General features: G+C 44.3%; 1 protein-coding gene across 1 annotated transcript in view; it reads left to right on the top strand.

The window, feature by feature from the left end:
• The window catches only part of LOC123021269 (membrane-spanning 4-domains subfamily A member 8-like), a 16,033-nt gene extending 3,805 nt beyond the window's left edge, over window positions 1-12,228 (top strand). Inside the window, exons 2-7 of the mRNA XM_044425907.1 lie at window positions 1,909-2,142; window positions 3,443-3,565; window positions 5,540-5,596; window positions 6,518-6,628; window positions 7,531-7,644; window positions 10,570-12,228. Coding sequence (XP_044281842.1) covers window positions 1,927-2,142; window positions 3,443-3,565; window positions 5,540-5,596; window positions 6,518-6,628; window positions 7,531-7,644; window positions 10,570-10,641 — 693 coding nt within the window. The 5' untranslated portion in view covers window positions 1,909-1,926 and the 3' untranslated portion in view covers window positions 10,642-12,228. The remainder of the gene's footprint in view (window positions 1-1,908; window positions 2,143-3,442; window positions 3,566-5,539; window positions 5,597-6,517; window positions 6,629-7,530; window positions 7,645-10,569) is intronic.
• Window positions 12,229-19,064: the final 6,836 nt, after the last annotated feature.

Below are 19,064 nucleotides of genomic sequence, written 5' to 3' on the forward strand. Positions count from 1 at the left end.
GCTGCAGCTAAATCATAATGAAGATATACATAGCATTAAGGTGAAATACGATATATGCAGTGTTATCTTCATTATGATTTAGCTGCAGCTCTTGTTCAGTCACTACAAACTGTTATTTTTAATCTTACATTATAAACTAGTAGGACTCCTTTCATATATTTTGATTAGGAGAACAGTTTCCTGAAGAGTCAAAGTCAGTGCTAAAGGGCTGCATACATTAAACAACAAACCCCATAAGCTGGTCAGCAGTAAAAGCAAATGAATCTACCCACATACCATTAAATGTTCGGTTTTCTTCAGAAACTTTTCTTTTCTTCGATTTATCCATGGTTAGTCCACGGGGGAGGGCGGGGGGGGGGAGCTCAGTAAATCCGCAGATTGGTGGCTGTGTGGAGATAGAGGGGAGATATAGGTGTGTTTAGTGACTGATTAGCAGATAAACAGTCAAGTGCTGTGAATTGTGACAGGTCCCAAGCAGGGTTTAACATTCAGATGAAATGGGACAAAGAGAATCCTTTCAGCAGCATTTTGTTTCCTGTAACATGAGAGCCTGCAGGAAGCTTGTTTAGCAGAGAAATGCAATGATTTACTTAACTAGCTGATTTACTTAACTAGCTAGCGGCTTTGAGCAGATCACCGGCTGTGCCGGTGGGTGTTTTGAGCGAAGGAGCTGCAGCAGAGGGGGTCAAGAGCCACATGCGGCTCTGGAGCCGTGGGTTGCCAACCCCTGTCCTAGTCACTGTAGCAGAAAGCCAACCAGGATTCCCCACTCCCACAACTGAAATCCAGCCCAGATTATCCCGGCTCTCAGACCCCTGGACCAGACACTGGACTGAGCACATGACAAACCCAAGCTTTGGGGAAAATAGCCTTATTAAAAGGATAAAATAAAAGGGTGGAAGATATTAAAATTACAGCTAAAAGGATAAAAAAAGGGGAAGTGGAAGGGGAAGGGAAGGGGAATTTGGAAAGCAGCAACAGCAAGCAACCAAAAATCCCAAACCCCTGGACTTAGTTGGCCCACTCAGGTGCAGAAAATAACAGAATTCAGCTTAGCCTCAGCTATGCACTCAAATACTCTACCAACTTCAGGCACGGGCAACAACAGGGTAGCACAGTGTTCTTCAGCTCAGAGCAGCAGAAGTGGAACCTCTCCTCAAAGAGAGACACCAAACCTTTCATGCCTTGAGCTTTATTCCCCCGCAGCCGGATCAGGACTCAGGAATGACCAGTCCTTTACTCCAGGTGTTGATTCCTCATTGCAGCTATCTCCAGTGTCCTTGGGACATGATTTCTGATATGTCCTCCTCATGCATAACAAGAACCCTTCATTGCCTCCCAAGACCTTGCACACCAGCTCCCCACAGTGCTAGCATCTGGTTTTTCCAGCATCTTCCCAGTAGGTCAGGTAATCCTTCCCTACCTCCCAGAGTTACCAACAGGTTCATGCTACAGTCACATCAGGTATTGCTTTTATTTCCTTTCACTTAGAAGAGAGATATGACTGAGGTACATTGTCAAGCGTAGAACTAACCCCTTGAGGAACATCATGTAAATGCCCTGGGATGGAGAGAAACAGGTTTAAGGAAAACAGTCATGTAAACTGAAGCAGAATTCATCTCTGAAAGGACTGAAGAAGAAACATGTGCAGTGCAGTGGGATTTCCTATCATTCCTTTCTTTTTTTACACTTTTTCTGCAATAGAATCTTAAACATTTGACCCAAGCAGTGTATCTTTTTCTCTCCAAATGTCAGTCTTCCAGCATTTGAAGCCCAAGATCATTCTGTGTGCTCATCTGACAGGCTGGCCATATTTATAATCATTCATTCATTTCATTTCTAGGACAGAAAAATGACAGCCTACCTTAGTTGCAAATACATGAAAGGTGCTTTCTGGTTGTTTTGTAGAAATATCACCCTGCAGCGATGGATCCAGCAAGGATGGCTGGTGGGACTGTGATCTTCATTCCCCCAGTTGGCACTGGCACAAACCTGGCAGGCCAGGGGACCCCTGGAAGCACTATTCAGCCACCCGTTACTGTGCAATACCCACTGTATGGATGCCCCAGTAACCCACCACAGCAGACCCCTCAAGTGGGGGCATTCACGAAGCTCCTCAATGTCGAGACCAAGACGCTGGGGGTAAGCGCACTTTTGCATCTGGTCACATTGAGGGCTGTGGGGACCCCTGCGGGGTCCAGACTTGGGGTGATTTCAGGGCAAGAGAGACTGTTGGGAAGGCTGGTGACTCCTGTGTCCATGAGACCTCTCATTTATTCTAGCCTTTCTTTGGAGCTCTATAGGGTCTATCCATGGCATTTCATGGTAGTGAACTTAATTTGGGAGTGAAGCTCAGGACCATGAATAGCTCCCATGATGCTCCAAATAAAAGCTATACTGATGAAGAGACCCATTAACAAAGGACTTGCAAGCAAGCGACAAGATCTGTCTCAGGACCCTCTCAGTATCCTTTGCTCTGAAGTGCTTTTGTTACTGATATTTAAGGAACTTAATGAATGGCTGGCTGCCTGATTCAGTCAGGTGTGAGGACACTGAAGGCTGTTGGCTAGCTGGTGATGTGCTTGGGCCCTTGGAACTCATAATACAAATCATTCTGGCCACTACAAACATCTGAAGACACTGTTTCCTAAAAGCAGGGTAATAAAGGGCTACCTTCAGAATGATTTAGCCCTACACATTACTTAGGAATGGAAATGTGGCAACTTCAACTACAAGGAATGTCTGGGGGGAAAAAACTCCAGAAATGGAGTGAGAGGATTGTACTCCAGATTTGTTAAGGTATGTTTAGGTGAGCCAGAATGCTAACATTTGGTGCACACAAGGTGGAAACACACGGCTTCATAGGCATATTAGGAAACAGGTAATATTCCCAGCAACAGTCAATTCCTGGAGCATGTCGTTCATGGAACAGAGGAGACCCATGTTCCAGCCCAGAGCAAAATAGACACATGAGCAAATCTGTAAATTTAGATTCTTGTTGTTTCTCCTTTTTCCAGCTTTTAAGTTCAGATGACAGGTTAGGGAGATTATCATTCTAGCAAGCAGCTTTTTTTTACTCAATGGAGCCATCCATAGAGGCTCTTTTTTGTTTCTCTTTTTAACCCCCACGAAGGTGGGATTTTAGTAAGCAAAAGCTCTGGGGGACAGTCTCTCCTGATGTGCTGCTGTTCTGGTCCAAGTCAGGGCACTCTACATGTATCTTGAGGGTAAAAAAAATTAGCATCATAGATATACACACACACTAAATACACACTAAGTAAATGTGGCAACAGGAGCTTGGCTTTTAAGATTCCCCCCCCCCACACACACACACCTTTTTTCTCCTTTTTAGGCAGATTCCAATCTGTTTTCCTCTTAGGCATTTCACTTGTGCTGGGAGGTCCAATGACAGTTTTGCCTCATTTGCATCTCTTTCTCACAGGCCGTCCAGATCATGATTGGGGTGACACACATTTGCCTTGGGGTTCTCATCAGCATTGCCCATGGAAAGCAAAATCAGACTATGGCCTACATGGGCAGTTACCCAATTTGTGGTGGACTACTTGTAAGTAGGATGCTATTCATCTTTGAAAGTCAGCGTGTTTCAGTGCCTCTAGTAGTGGATTTTGACCCCAAAGAGGAGATTCATATTTAGTTTTCTGTGTGTGAATTAGTCATTGATAAACAAGCTTTATTCCTGTCACCTTCATTTCATTTTTGTGAATGGGAATAGGCACAGATGTAGTGTAAGTTTTCTTATTTATCATTTCCCCAGAACATTCAGGACTGGGCACCAACAGTGCTCGCACATACGCACGCACGCACGCACACAGGGATGTGGGAAATGGCTTAATATCTTGTCACATTCTTCCTGGACCAAGACACGGAAAGGCGATGGCTTCCTTCTGAAAGGGGGGGGGGGGGACACAAGGGCAGCATCCTTCCATCAGTTCTGTCTCTAAGGGCAAACCTCTGGTTTCATCTGCTTTCGTGACTCCCTGGGAAGACATGAATCTTCCAGGGCATGTAAACGTGTCTTCCACCCTTGAGAAGAGGGATTCCCTAATTATTTTTACTGAGCTGCTTTGCTCTGCAGTTGCAGAACAGGTCTCTAATCATGTTTCAATATTGGAGTTTGTGACTATTCACTGTCTTCCTGTTGTATCAGTTTTTCATTATATTGATTTTCATGTTTTAAGCCATGTCAGAAGGGCATCCACCCTGAAAAGCAGTTTATAAATGCCCCCCAGCTGTTTTTAATTCTGATTGCATAAAAAATAATTTCATTGTTTTTCATTGTGTTTTATTTTGTGTGGAATTTCCACAATAAAGTAGGGGCTGCCTGGGAGGGGAAAAGAGTCTGCTCACATGGTGCTGGATTCTATCCAGAAGAAATACAAGTACAAGCTGCACTTACAAGATCAGAACTTTTTGCATTCATAAATGCAATTTCCTAGTCATTTCTGAATGTATTACTCCTGATGATATAGCTTGGATAGTCCTAAGTTCAGTCTCTCTCGGTTAAAAGTGATGTCAGTCGACCTTAACAGTAATCCTATAAATAAATAAATCTGAACAAATAACATTGACTGGAAAGGGGGTCATTTCTTATACCAGGACAAAGTGCGTCATATGAAAGTCTTTTGTTTGTCCTGATGGTTCTCTGAGGTCAATTTAATCAACAGAAGAATGGACTTTAGCTAGTACAGGAAATTTAAGAAGGTGGAATAGCAGGAAAGCAGATTTGGGCTGATCAGGGAAATCTTTAAATCATTAATTGACTGTTAAATCAATAGGACAATGGGACCGATAACCCCTGAGGTTGTGGGTTCTCCCACACTGGGATAATCAAGAGGCAGTTGGACAACCACCTGTCAGGGATGCTTTAACCTGAGGTCTTGCAATGAGCAGGGGGTTGGATCCAGCAACTTGACTTGCCCCTTCCAACTCTATTTTTCTGTGGTTCTAAGACTTCAGCTGCTGGTTATAACAGTGCTTGGTGCATTGCTTGCCAAGCACTGTATAACAGCTTGGGCAACAAACTTCAAACCAGCATTTAAAAATGCTTTCCCTCAGTGGATTTGAATTTTGTTTATGGAGGTTTTAGCTTAGACATTTGCCTTTCAAAAGAAACTAAGAAGACCTGTCCTTAGCCTCTGTTTGTGTTGTAGTTTGAGGTAAAAAGTACCCCCATAACTGTTCATGTACACATTTGGAGATATTTAAGTACCTCAGACATGTTTTGGTTTGTAGGGAAAAAAACTGTAAAAGATGGGAGACTTAAATTTGTTGACATTTTTACTATCCAGATTTCACATTGTCCCACAAGGATTAGATCATGGGTCTCCCTATGTGTAAATTGCACACCAGAATGTGAGCTGAGGGGAAGCTCATTATCCCAACATCCAGGATAAATGAATGGGGCCGGGGGAAATAATCATCAAATGGCATTCTCATAGTACTTATTTTTTCAGAACACAGAAGAGTTTGTGGCAACTATTAACTGAATTCAAACATGTTTTTCTCCTTCCTTTGACAGTTCATTATTTCAGGATCCCTGGCAGTTCATGCCATCACCCATCCAAGCCCTTCCTTGGTAAGATATGTAGCATTTCCCAACAATTCTGTTTCCCACCGTGCTGAAGGTGCCAATAAATATCATTCCTTCTTACTGCTCCATATCAACAGTCTCACCTGTTCAGATGTGCATTACTCCTGCATCCAAGTGCTATATATGACTGTTACTCCACGGCTCTGCAGCCAATCAAGAAAAGGGGTCAGCTAAGTTGCACCTTTGGTTTTCACCATCCTACGTACAGTGGTACCTTGGCTCACAAACTTAATCCATTTCAGGACTCTGGTCATGACCCAAATTGGTTGTCAGCCAAGTCAAATTTCCCCATAAGGTTCAGTGTAAATAAGGTTAATCCGTTCTGTGACTATTTTTTTTAATCACAAAAATTTGAAGCGGGCGTGCTCGAGGGGGAGGTGGGCGCAATCGCAATTGACATCCGATGCAGAGTTTGCGACCCGAGGCAAAATTTTTCAGAAATTTCTATTCTTGACCCAATTTGGTTGTGAACTGAGGCATTCATGAGCCAAGGTACCACTATATATATGGCGACTGAGGTCTTGAGACTGGGAATCTGGCAACCAGGCCTGGGAACATTTTGTCTAGAACACAGGGCAGGTCTCGTACTGAGGAAATTTTCTTGGATTGATATTTGTTGCTCTGCAATGCCTCCCCAGATGATGGTCAGAGAGAAGTACTTGCATTAGCACATTGAGCTTGGAATCCTAGAGAAGATAGCGTATAGAATAGGATAGTCGAATTGGAAAGGGCCTATAAGGCCATTGAGTCCAATCCTCCGCTCCGTTTCCACATGTACTCATAGTCACCCTTCCGGGGTACAGGCCTGCACTTCTCCAGCTTAGCAAAGGTGACTCAACATGTGAGGTCCAGGGGGAGCAAATGGAAATGTTTACATGAGACTGGCAGTCTGTGTTTTTCTCTCAGGTGAGATGCAATGCAGGAATGAACATCACCTGTGCTGTAGTGGCATTAGTTGGCATCAGTCTATTCATTGTAGAGCTACATGTAAACAGACAGGAATTCATTTACGAAAAGGTAAATTAACAAACTCTAACAAATATTACTGACTGGGTTTGCATCACAGCATCCCACCATTGGGTACTACCTAATGTTAACTGTCCAGACACCTTTTCCTAAGACACGGGTGTTTTCACAAGACACCTTCCCAAGTCCTCAGGGATTTCAGGAACCGGCCAAATGTGCACCAATGTGTGGACTACCTGGTGGGAGAAGTGGAGGGTCTTGCCATGAAAAGGAAGTAAATCACACCACCCCTGTTCATGAATAAAGACCGGTTGTACCGTTTGTCAGAAACATCAGAGTGGGTGGAACAGCAGCCCTCTATGCAATGCCCAAAGTTTGTCCCTGCTGCACCTTGGCAGCAGGCCCAAGTCAGGACTGCGCCCGGCAGAGGTTTTAGACCCCCCCACACCTTTGCATGACTGTAATTGCACTTTGCAATCGCACGAGTGTGTTTAATTTAAAAAGAAGACTCAGAGTGCTTGTTTGATCATTTTGTGTGTGCATGTAAAAAACTGAAATAAAAAGAGGCTTGGATAGCCACTGAGAACCCCTCCAGGGTGTCACATGGGCATGTTGAAATCACAACAGCCGGCTTTTGCGATCTCTGGGGAGAAAAGCAGGGAAGCCGTGATAAGTTAATAGCAGTCCAGAGTTGTGGAGCGCTGGAAGACAAGTCACAAATGCTATATTTCCCCCTGAAATGAATGTGACAGCGCCTGCCCGGCTGTCCCCTGGCACCTGCGGGTCCCTTGCACTGCCGACTGGGAGGGCCAGCCCTGCTCTTCTCTTCCCGCAGTCTCTTCACTGCAGGTCTGGAAAGTGGTTAGAAGGGCCCTTTCTAACATTGCAGTCAAGGCCAATTGTAGGGGCAACTGGTATATAACGCCTGCTTCTCCTCCTCCTCCCCTTCACAGTATGGAACTACTGGTGTTTCTGTCATATTCATCTTTCTCAGTGCACTGGAGTTCTGCATCACTGTTACAACAGCACATTTTGCATGCCGGGTGGGCTGCTGTGAAAACGAGATGGTAAGCATTTGAATGCCTTGCTCAGGTCTTAACCCAGTCCTATGGGAAAGTCTAGGATTTATGATTGCTCATGAGTGAGAAGTGTGTGTTGTACAATTCCTGCAGCTGTCTTCGAGTTCTGGGTGATGCTGTGTCTGGATCATGAGCCTGATACAGCAGAGTCAGCCTTGTCCAACCTGAAGTCCAAGATGTTTTGGACTTCAAGGCCTATAATCCCAGCCAGCAAGATCAATAGATGGGAATGGTGGGAAGTGTAGCTCAAAACATGGGATGCACCAGGTTCAGCTGGGCTAATCTACAAAGCTTTCTTAGCCAAAGATGACATGACCAAAAGGTGTCCAGTCATTCCTCATTTTTCCTGACGTTTCTGCTGCCTTGGGTTCAGCTGGCTGCTCTCCTCCTGCTGGTTCTCGTGATGCCACAGATCTCAGCTTGTGCTCTTCCAACCTGCCTAAACATTGTCCCAGTACTTCCACTGGTAGGAGCTCTCCCTCTTCTTTCCCTTCTTGTGTCCAGATCCCTCACAGGTCTGTTCTCCACTGCTCATTTCCCACCCTTTAATTGCCCCCATATGCAGATGAGAGCCACTTCTGTCTCTCCTGCTGGAACTCTCCTCATACTGACCCTACACCTCCAATTACCGCCGTGCTATTTCCATGCAAAATATTTCATCTAGGGAAGTGTGAGGAATCTCTGTGGGGGTTGGAGTCTGTGCTCAGCTCCCTGGGTGCCAGTTCCCTTTGCAGCAGCTCCGAGTCCCTAGCAGGGACCCGTTTTGTGCAGAAAATCCATCACGTTCCCTGGTTTCAGGTTCCTACTTTGCGGCAGCCCAAAGCCTGAGTTCCCGGCAAGCGTGCCCAGTGCTCACAGGCCCCACGCACTGTGCAGGCAGCACCCTCCTTCCATGCCCGCTGTGGCCCCCAGTGGGGATGCAGGTTGGTCACTGGGGATGGTGGCTGGTGTACCCACTCACAGCTCCCCTCGTTCCCCTCCTGCAGCCACTCCTGATGGGGACGGTTGCAGGTTGCACGACTGGAGCTCTCTGAGCATTCACAGACATCCTCTTGCCTTGCCTTGCTTTGTGGGACTGGTATGAGCACGAGAGGAAGCCCGTGAATACCGGCGGAGGGGATCCATTGCAATAGAACGTCAGCGAATCACATGAATAAAGTAATGCAATTAACGCAATTACAATAGCATAATAAATAAGCAGAATAAAATCTCAACAACATGATTAAATAAAACATATATTAATAAAATTAAATATATATTATTTAATTAAATATATATAGTACTGTAATTAAAAACTCATGCATAGATATAAATAGTCTAGACGGGGCCAAAGTTGTGCCAGAAGAGGAACGTTTCATTCCAGCTTCCGTTCCTGGTGAGGACATCTGGTGTTCATGGGAACACTGACCAGGAATTGAGCCCATGTGCTGTGCAAGGAGCATCCCTCTACACGTGGCACAGAAAGAGAGGCTGCCAGGGGCCATGCAGGGCCCTGTACTTGCCCAGCCCCGCATGGCCAAGCTCCTTCCACATCGGGCATAGCAGGCCCAATGCCTGGTGAGCTCAGCCACCAGCGGTGTCCCTTTCCATGTCACGTGCAGCAGCCATGACATGGAAAGGGACTGGTCACGCCAGGAATGGCGCTCCAGGTGACTGCTGCACAAGCAGCAGGCGTCGTTCACACCACCTCCAGCCGCCTTCTGCTGCTCCACCTGATGGAGAAAAAGCTGCTGGTTGCCCAGCGTTCGTTCCGCGAGCGTTCATGGACTTTCTCTCAGCTCAGCTCACTTTGCAAAGCTGGGCTGAGCACGAGAGGAAGCCTGTGAGTACTAGAGAGACGGAGTCATCCCAGACCTAATTTCATCAGTCAGTATGCCAACAACCAATGTCGAAACCTGTTTCCTAAGCCATCATCTCTTTATCTACATTCAACATCCGTTGGCGACATTTCAGCAGGTCACTGTGTTGAACAGGTAGAGTGCAGTGCTTACCCTTGTCCCCTCTCTTACGTTCCCCGTATTTAATGCGATGCCAAAGTGTAAGACTTCTTCCTTTACTGCTGTTGCAGTGGGGACCATCTAGCCTTCTTCTCTCTTCAGTCTGCTGGGGGCCCCATCCTTCCTGCTAGGTGTTGCCCCTTTCCACAATGGACAAAATGCAGAAAGAAATCAGTTTCTCTGTTGTCTTGCCTTGCTACCCTTATCTTTATCCAGCAGTTTATTGCTGAAATCCTTCACTTCTCCCATTCCTAGGGATGGAAAAATGAGGGGTGTTTAAGCTCATCGAGGTACTCCATTTTCTACCTTGATGCTCAGGTGACCTTGTTACTGTTTCTTTTTTATTTTAAGAAAAGCAGAATTGTCTCTTTTTCAAAATAAAGTGGTAACATGCACCCAAATGCACATTTACTGATTGAAGAATGAAAATTCTTGTACACATTTTTAAAACTGTGTCCACATTTTTAATAAAAGGTGCATTTTATTAAGCTTGAGAATGTGATCCCTTTTTATTATTTTTTGAAAAAGATGATTGCATTCATGTTCATGTTAAGGGCTACAAGAACATTTTTAATACATGCCTATTTGTTTCTAATGCATTTCAAGTTCCAAAAGCCATTTGGATTTTCAACAGCAAGTTCATTTGGAGTCACGTCTTGGTCTAGAAATTGTGAATTATTATTATGACTTATTTGCGTGTAGCTTCAGTACATTCATTAAAAACCCACTCTACAGGGCAAACCTCACCCACCCCTACTTTTTATGGGTTCAAACAATAAAAATCTTTTTTAACACTTTTAGGCCTTAAGCCTCAGAGGAGGAAAGATCGCATCGTGAGGGCGTTGTTCATAATGATGATGTCAGTGGAACGAATTCTTAGATCAAATTATTTCATTTGCGCCTTTTTGTATTTCAGGCTGTAACTGTTACGCCATACACTGTCCTTAGAAGTACTACAGATTCTACAGAAGGCAATCCTGTACTCTAAGCTATGTCCATAAGGCTTCTGCTTTCTATTCACAAGATCAGAAGCAAACCGAAGAGAGAACTTACAGGTGATATTATATCTGCAATCACAGCGAGCTCAGAAATAAAGTAGCACCGATCACCTACAATGCTTGCACACTATTCATCAGTAGGAGTGGCCATGGATCACCCTCTTCTCCATGAACTTCTCCAGTCTCCTTTTAAAGCCTCCCAAATTGATGGGCATCACTATATCTTGTGAATTCTGCTCTGAAATTGCCACAGAAGTGGTGATATTGCACATGAAAGTGGATGACCCCACCACTTTAGATTCATTTTGTCTCAAGATCCCTTCTGACTCCATGTTCTTCTGAGGTACGGTTCTCTTGAGCCATCTGCAACATCTCTTTCAGATTTACCAAGGCAAACTGATAGGAATAGGACTAGAGGAGAAATCATTATATGAACCAACTTCCACCATAACTCGGAAGGAAGTGCAGAGGGTGACAATAAGGGAAAGGCCCTTCTCTGTCTATGGACACCATATGGACTCCCCACTGCAGTCCATTTGGTGCTGAATTTGTCATCTTTTTGGTACCAGGATAAGATGGCCCTGTTTTCCGAGGTCTTTAAAGACTTTCTTGCCTCCCAGGGGCTTGAAGGGGATTACTCATCCCAGATGATTTACAGAGAAATTCCTCACTATTGTTTGTTTTAGCTGTTTTAAACTTTTAAATCTTTTTTCCTTATTTTGATATTTTATTACATTTTATTGTCTCTTTTATGGATCGATGTAAACTGCCCAGAGAACTTTGGCTGGACTGGTACAGATATGAAATAAATAATAAGCAATACCAATATCTAACCAAAAAATGCATACAGACATATATACATTCAGGAAAATAAATATCTTACATTAGAAAAACTGCTTCTACAATGTGTGTATCTTAAGCAGAATTTAATTTTTAAAACCTGTGAATTAGGAGAAATATGCACACATATGCTTATGAATTTCCATGCATACCTAAACACCCTTTTTTTAAAGTTTGGGATGAAGCAAAATTAAAACTGGAAACATTCTCAAAGTTAGGGATGGATCTGACGCTGTTCTGCTAAATGCAGAGTACAGCCAGTCCAGAAGAGCTAGCCTAGAAACCAGCAGATACACCAAAATATACAGGAGCCAGGAATGTGCACCTTTAGAAGAGTGAGTCCAGGCAGTAGGAAGTTTTCATAGGGTGCCAGCTGTAGGTACAGGCAACCCCTAAGCTTTTGAATGAAGGGCTGTTTCATTAAGGAAGCAAGTGCAGGATGAATTGAAAAGCTAGTTCCTGAAAGGATGTGGCGCCTGAGTGTTAAAGAGACATGACAAGATTCGTCAGCAGCGAGCCAGGAGCATCCATATGGTGGTGCTTCAGCATTTGGGAGAGGAACAGGGTTGACCCAAGGTATTTGTGTCTCCTCTCCCAAGCTTAGGGGTGCCAAGCTGTTTGGGTAGATGTGGCAGAAAATCTCACAAGTGCCTCTCCCCCTCACTGCTACGCATCCTGAATGCAAAATCCTCTGCTTTGATCCTTGTTGGGAAAATTTGGATAAATCCTGTCTGAAAAGCATTACTCCTGTGTGCCTTTGCACTGTGGGATCAAATCCTGTCTTCCTTCTCAAAACCAAGCTGTCACTGTTTAAAATGGCATTCCCCCCACTCCTTTCTCTCACCTTTAGCTGTGGGCTACAGTAGACAGGCCATTTTAGCCCAAATATTCATTGTAAATAGTCATTGTTGGAATGCAGTTTACAATAATCTTTTGATAGCCCAGAGGGCTTCATGTGCCCTGATCATGCAGAATGTTTAGAGTCGAGATAAGGGTCTGAGCTTATCATGAATAGTTTCTAGTAGCTTGAATTTGCATGTCTGAACAGACCTGGAGATGGGTTCAAGTTACTTAACTAAAGTGTCAATACAGGCAATTAGAAATATTTTAATCTCATTGTTACAATGTGATTGACTGATATTTATCTGTTCTGTATGTGATGACCTCAGAATCTTATTGCAATCTCTGCATTCTGTCATCAATTGCCCTGTACCTGTGTACCTATAAATGCCCTGTAATGGTATAGAAGCTTTGCAGCAGAGTTCACCTCTGCCTGCCCGGTAATGCATTATCGTGACTACGCACCCGCGGGGAACCTGGGAAATACAATAAAGCCTCAGATGGTCCGGACGCTTGGTCTTTCCCACAAACCCAAGTTTTATTCCCTCTTCTCAAATTGAGATTCCGGGATTCTGACATCCTCAAGCATGCAAGAGAGGGCAGAGCAGTCGTGGGTCATTGCAAAGATGCAGGGGGTCATGGAAGAAGCTTTTGCAGTCAGGACTTCTAGATGCTCTGGCACGGGTGGGGAGGGGAGGGGAGGGGGAAGCAGATCAATGGGTGGACCATGTGGATAAGAGGGGAGCCCAGATTTCTGAAAGCATGGTTTATTAGAAAGGAGGAGAAATATGAGCAGCCAAGGCCACACTTTCAGTTCAAGCGAAGAAACCGAGCCCTTGGCTGCTGTGAGTGTTCCCAACAAAGCCACTTCCTCTAAATTTAGATTGATCTCAGTTCAGCTGAGAAAGCAGCAAGCCAGGCAAGAGCTTCCTTTCGAAGAAAGAAGAAATGCAGTCCCTGGCTGTTGGGGTGAAAGCTCTTGTGGGTCCAGCAAACCAGATCTGCAGCGAGGGGTTGCTGCAGGCAAGAACAGTGCTGCTAGTCCTGCTACTACAAGGCCTCTAGCCAGAGATGGTGCAATTGCGGGGAGGCCGCGGTTGGGATGGAGCCAGGGGAACTTCTGGCCCGGATCTGCCACTCTCCCTGCTCTGCCATGCCGGGGATGCTTCACTTCGCATCGTAAGGGTGGGGGTGGGAACAGGAGGCATTGTACTACTCTGGAAAGCAGCTGTGAGAGAAAATGCAGTTAAAGCTGCTGCAGCAAGGACTGGCTGAGGCTACTCACTTGGATTCATCCCAAAGTGGGGTTGTGCCTTTTGTGGAACAACAGAAACAGCCTAGGCTGCCCTTGGACGTGACCTGTACTGAGGGACAGACAGGGAGAAGAAGATGCTCTAGATTCTCAGCAGCTTTCAATCCAAAAGACCAACTTAACTGGGAGAAGACACAGAATGAGGAGTCAATGGCAAAGAGCAAAATGGAGGGAACAAAATGGTGGAAGGAGCCCATTGCTACAGCAGGCATTACTCCAGGGGGGTCCAAACTGTGGCCCATGGGCCGCATGTGGCCCAGGATGGCTATGAAAGCAGCCCAACACAAAATTATAAATTTACTTAAAACATTATGAGATTATTTTGCAATTTTTTTGTAACTTGATTGCTCAGTTCTCAAGTGTGAACTTTGTAGACAACAACGTTGTGTTGCAATACCATGTAAAATAAACATATATATGCTATTGTACACAGATAGATAGATAAAAACTTTATTATGGTCAACTGTGGCTTCAGTTTTATGGTGGTGTGAGGCTTCCAGTGTGTTATCTTCTAAGCAGAGAGAGTTGAATTGACACCATCAGATGTTACATGTGCTCATGGTGACTTGGCAAGTGAAACGCAGCTATTTGCAATAATATTTCAACCTGCCATTGCAAACAAGGGATATCACTGTTGTATCCCACAGTTTTAGAGAGATCAGAGACCAGTTGGTATTTTTTAAAAGATTTTATTGCCTGCACAGGGACCAGCACAATCTCACAAGGGTGGGATTGAGTGCCAGCCCTCTGCAGAGAGAAAGCAGAATTTTTATACCAGGTTACAAACAAATGGAAAATTGTTTATTGGCAGCCTAAAGCAAGCTAGCATGATACAGAAGCGAGAAGGTTTGCAGTTAGTCTATTTTCCGATACAAAAAGCGGAGCGGCTTTGCAGTTAGTCTATCCTTTTAAGTTTTACACCTTTGATGAAACTTGCACATTTGCTAAAGTAACACTCTGTATATGCCTGGGGTAACTGATAAACCTTCTATTAGGCTATTTTAATACAAGAAGCCTTCTATTATGCTTACTCAATACACAAAGCATTCTATTATGCTAACTTAGTACACAGCTGATAACATTCTGTTATATCGATCTTAAGCCAGTTGGGTCAAGCCCAACAATCAAAAAAATTATACACAGAGTTTTTTTTTTTTCCTCATCAGCTTTCGCTAGTGCTTGTGTATTTAATGTGCGGCCCAAGACCCTTGTTCTTCTTCCAGTGTGGCCCAGAGAAGCCAAAAGGTTGGACACCCCTGAATCACTCTGTTCATGAGAAGAACTATTGCTCGTTCTTGGGAAGGAGGCGCAATCAGAGGAAAGTGCATGGGAGGGATGCGCAAGGGCTCCCCTTGCATTCCCCACCACGCCTGCTGAGGTGCCACTCGGTGCACACAAGATGAAGCCGCTGCAGGCCACCAAATTGCTCAGAAAAGGTCCCCCCGCCCCCCTGCCCCAGCCCCAGCCCACAGCAGGCTTGCGGGTTCCCCAAAGCTTTATGCTTCTGTGGGTAGATCAGCAGAGACCTTTAGGGAAGAGGTGATGAATGCGGAGAAAGACAATCCCTGGAAGAACACTGAACAGCTTAAAGCAGCTGCTCGTGCTTCCAGCGTGTCCGTGGCAGAATGGGAGCAGACAGCCCTATGAATTTCATTTTGTCTCTGTTAAGGGATTCGGTTTTTCCACAAAACACCTGGTTCGTTGTTGTTACGTGCCCTCAAGTTGCCTCTGACTTATGGTGGCCCTCTGAAGAAGCAGCTTGTCCTCCTCAAAGCTGTGAGCTAGTTGTGAAATGGGTGGTCGTGCATTTCTTCCCCTTCCCGCACAGCGGAGGTAAACATTCTTGCTTTTAAAGGAGGAGGCTATCTGGAACATTTTCTGACCTAATATGTTATATTTAATAGTAGGACAGATTCATCCAAGTTTCTAACTTCAGTTAAATAATGGTATTGAAAGAAAAGTTTGAAGACAGCATTGATTTCAGTGTCTGTACATAATGCGCTTCTGAAAAATGCTGCAAAATGCATAAACCAACTGGGCTTCTACAGGACTCCATATCAGGAACCAGAACAGAAAGGTTTCTTTAAAACATAAGCTGAAAAAATAGCTGCACAGAATCCTGAGGTTTGCACTTCCATTTATGCAAAAGCTTATCTGCAGAGTAAGGCCTGTTGCTTAAAATCATTCACCAACCACAGTCAGTTGTAACTGTTGTATAAGTATCACAACACAGGAGTATATGCTCCCTCCCATATCTGCTATTTTCCCTGTAGGGTAGCTTCTTTACTAAACTGTGTATGTCTTTATTAAAGAACCAACTGAACCTCTTCCTCTCATGTAACTGGAGTTACAGTTTTAATTTCTCTTTTGGCCTTCAGGACACAGAAATGCTTGTGATTTTCATGCAAACTTTAAACAAATACGCATCTCAGTGGTCAGGATGAACCAGATCTAAGGCTGGTGACAATCTCAGAGGTGTGTATGATCTGAACTTGAGCCTGGCAAAATGAGAAAGTGAGAGGAACTGTAATTGACAGTTTCACCAACTCCTAAGGCCAGAGAGTTCCCTCCTTCAATTCACAGGCTTGGTGACAAACTCAGTACAAAAGTTATGGGCGGTATCGGCAGTCACAGCAATCCGAGGAGTAGCTTATTATTGCTTTTCTGTCCACCAGGCAATGAACTACAGCAGCTATTTTTAGCACAACGATCAGTTAAATTAAATGATTAGGGTTTAAGATGTTAAAAACCCATATGGCAAATTTGAGCTGGGGGGAAGGAAGAGGGAAATATATCTAGACTTTTAGTTCCCCCACTCCAAATGTTCCTATTTGCTGCATAGTTTGGAAAAAGAAAACTTTTTGGACAGCTGTTGGACATAAGTGATGTGAAAAGGTGGTGGTGTGTAGATCCTCATTCTGGCGAGCTTAAAGGGTTAGAGAAGTATGGACAACGTGGAGGCCACTGAGAGCTGACAGGGCCATACTTATAAACCAGAAGATCACACAGGCCATACTTATAAACCAGAAGATCACACAGCTTAAGGGTTATATATTCGCCAACTGCTTTTGAGGGAATAAGCCCTTTGTCACTTTGCATTTCAATTGATAGCTTGCCAACTGATGGCTGCCAAGTGTGCATAAAGCAACCCATATGCAGGCTCACCTGGTCAATGTCTGTGGATGTCACCTTCTGCATTTTGGCAGCAAGCACTTACCAAGACATCAGCCGGGCAAGATTCCTGCCTAGCCGATGGGCAGCCAATAGTGCTCACCTGAAAAAGTATTTTTAAAAAAGAAACTTTTGATTGAAATTGAGCACAGAATGGGTGAAATATCAAGAGTGCCAAGTGCGTTTTGCCCCTTTTACCAAGTGACTTACTTGCCACTTACTGCAACCCCTGATGGGATCTTTCTCCTTAGTTTGGATGACTCAACAACCCATCATGGGTTCAGCAGCCCTTAGAATAAGCCATGGATTGTCAGATGTCTTGTTCCCCCTACCCCAAAAAAAGCAAGTTAGCAAGAACTAGTCCTACCCTACTGAGACTAGTTAACCATGACAGGTGGTGGTGTGTGAACCCAGTCATTGTTTTCTGTAGGGCTTACTCCCAATTAGGTTAGTTCTGTTGAACTAATTAGTCCGGTTTTAGGTTTCACCCTAGTTCATGCACCTAACACCAAAGTAACAATCCTATGAATATCAAAGACAGTAAAGTCAGAAATTTTATTGTAAATAGTCTTCACAATACACTATTATCAAGAACACAGAAAGGCTGAAAGGAAGAAAATGGGACTGCTCCTCCAAATTTTGCCCAAAGGAGCTGAACTTACTTTTTGCATGCATTTTAATGTACCTGCATCACACTAGGTTGTTTTGCACCTAGTGAAAATTTAACTTTGGTGTAACTGACCTCTGCTTCTCTCAGAACTGCACTTGGAGGCAACAGCAGAAGTTAGTTTAAGCTTTTATGAACATCCCCATGGCAGGAAGGTATAATAAAAAGGATTTCCTGTTTACCCAACTAGGTAATAACTTCAAGGAAAAATTGGATGATGCATGTGTGAGAACATTCATTGAACCGAAGTGGCAACTGCTTTTTCCTGGAAGTCCAGCGTTGTCTTTCCCTATTATTATTCAGGAGAATGGGGTGGGTGACATGATGATAGAGCCTTCGAATGATGCTCTGCCACCAGCTGAATCAAATTTGGCTTCATTTACCCCTACAACCAACCACAGTGTTTCTGCAAAGACACAAACTATGCATACTGGACACTGAATGAGAGAGCTAAAATCTTACTTCAGTCCAGGGTGGGGCAGAGGAGCTCAAAGAAGGAAGACGAAGGTCTTATTATGTCAAACAACTTGAGCTCACAATACATGGAGAAGTGCACACCAGCTGGGCATTATTAACAAAAATGGAAGATACAATGAACTCACTGAGAAATGGGCTGTGGGCATTTGAATCTCAGACTTAAACCACAACATGGCAGGTGTGGCTGGGAGTTCTGATAGGGCAAAGGACTTGAGCATGACACAGGAAGAAAATCCAAATCTTTATTAAAATTTCAGTGGAAATGCAGTTGAAGCTGGAAGATTTAGAAAACCAGAGCCACTGAGCGAACGTTTGAGCCCATGTTCTGCCATGGTCCATGGAAGAGCAAGACATGGTGGAATTCCTTGCTATCTGTCTCTCAACGGTTCTCAGTCCTAGAAACTATGACAGCAGACACTGAGAGAGCACATGGGGCAATGACATTTCATTCTGTGAATGAAGACAGGCCAAGGGATGTGGTAATACAGGATGCTAAATATGCAATCAAGGGGGCCAACTTGGGTAAACTCCAAGACCTTTCCAAATCCGAAAAATCACTGTCTACTATGATCTCTGTCCAGCCACACTAAACTATAGGAGAGCATTCAAACCTTATGCTTGAAGCACTCCAGTTAGTAAAGATTCCTTATCGATGACATTATCTCACTGCCAACAGAGAAGGATCAGTCGCCCTACCCACAAGAGAGCGAAAGAACTAAGCTAAACCCGAAAGCCTGAAAAGATCAGAAAAACACCGTAGGCGTTCAAAGTGAAGGCTTCATGCCGAGGCCACCAGGGGACTGGCAAGAATAGCAGCACTGCTGCAGGGTTCAGCATGAGGAAGGCTGGTGCTCCTTTCCCGTCATGCAGCAGAGCTCAGGCAGCTTCTAGCCGTGCAAACAGGGAATCTGGGTCAGGCAGTAAGCACCCAGGGTGGCTGCAGGCATGCTTAGGGTAGTTTGCATCACTGAGAGAAATAATGGGTTTATAAAGCATGATACTTTCTCTTCTATAATTGTCAAAATTAAATGAGCCAAATCACCATTTTAAATTAATTAATTAATTAATTAGGTGGTATGCCACAGGATGGGAGTCAATTCCTGAGG

This window comes from Varanus komodoensis, unplaced genomic scaffold (assembly GCF_004798865.1).
Source record: "Varanus komodoensis strain SLA01 unplaced genomic scaffold, ASM479886v1 scaffold16, whole genome shotgun sequence".
NCBI classification, from domain to species: domain Eukaryota; kingdom Metazoa; phylum Chordata; class Lepidosauria; order Squamata; family Varanidae; genus Varanus; species Varanus komodoensis.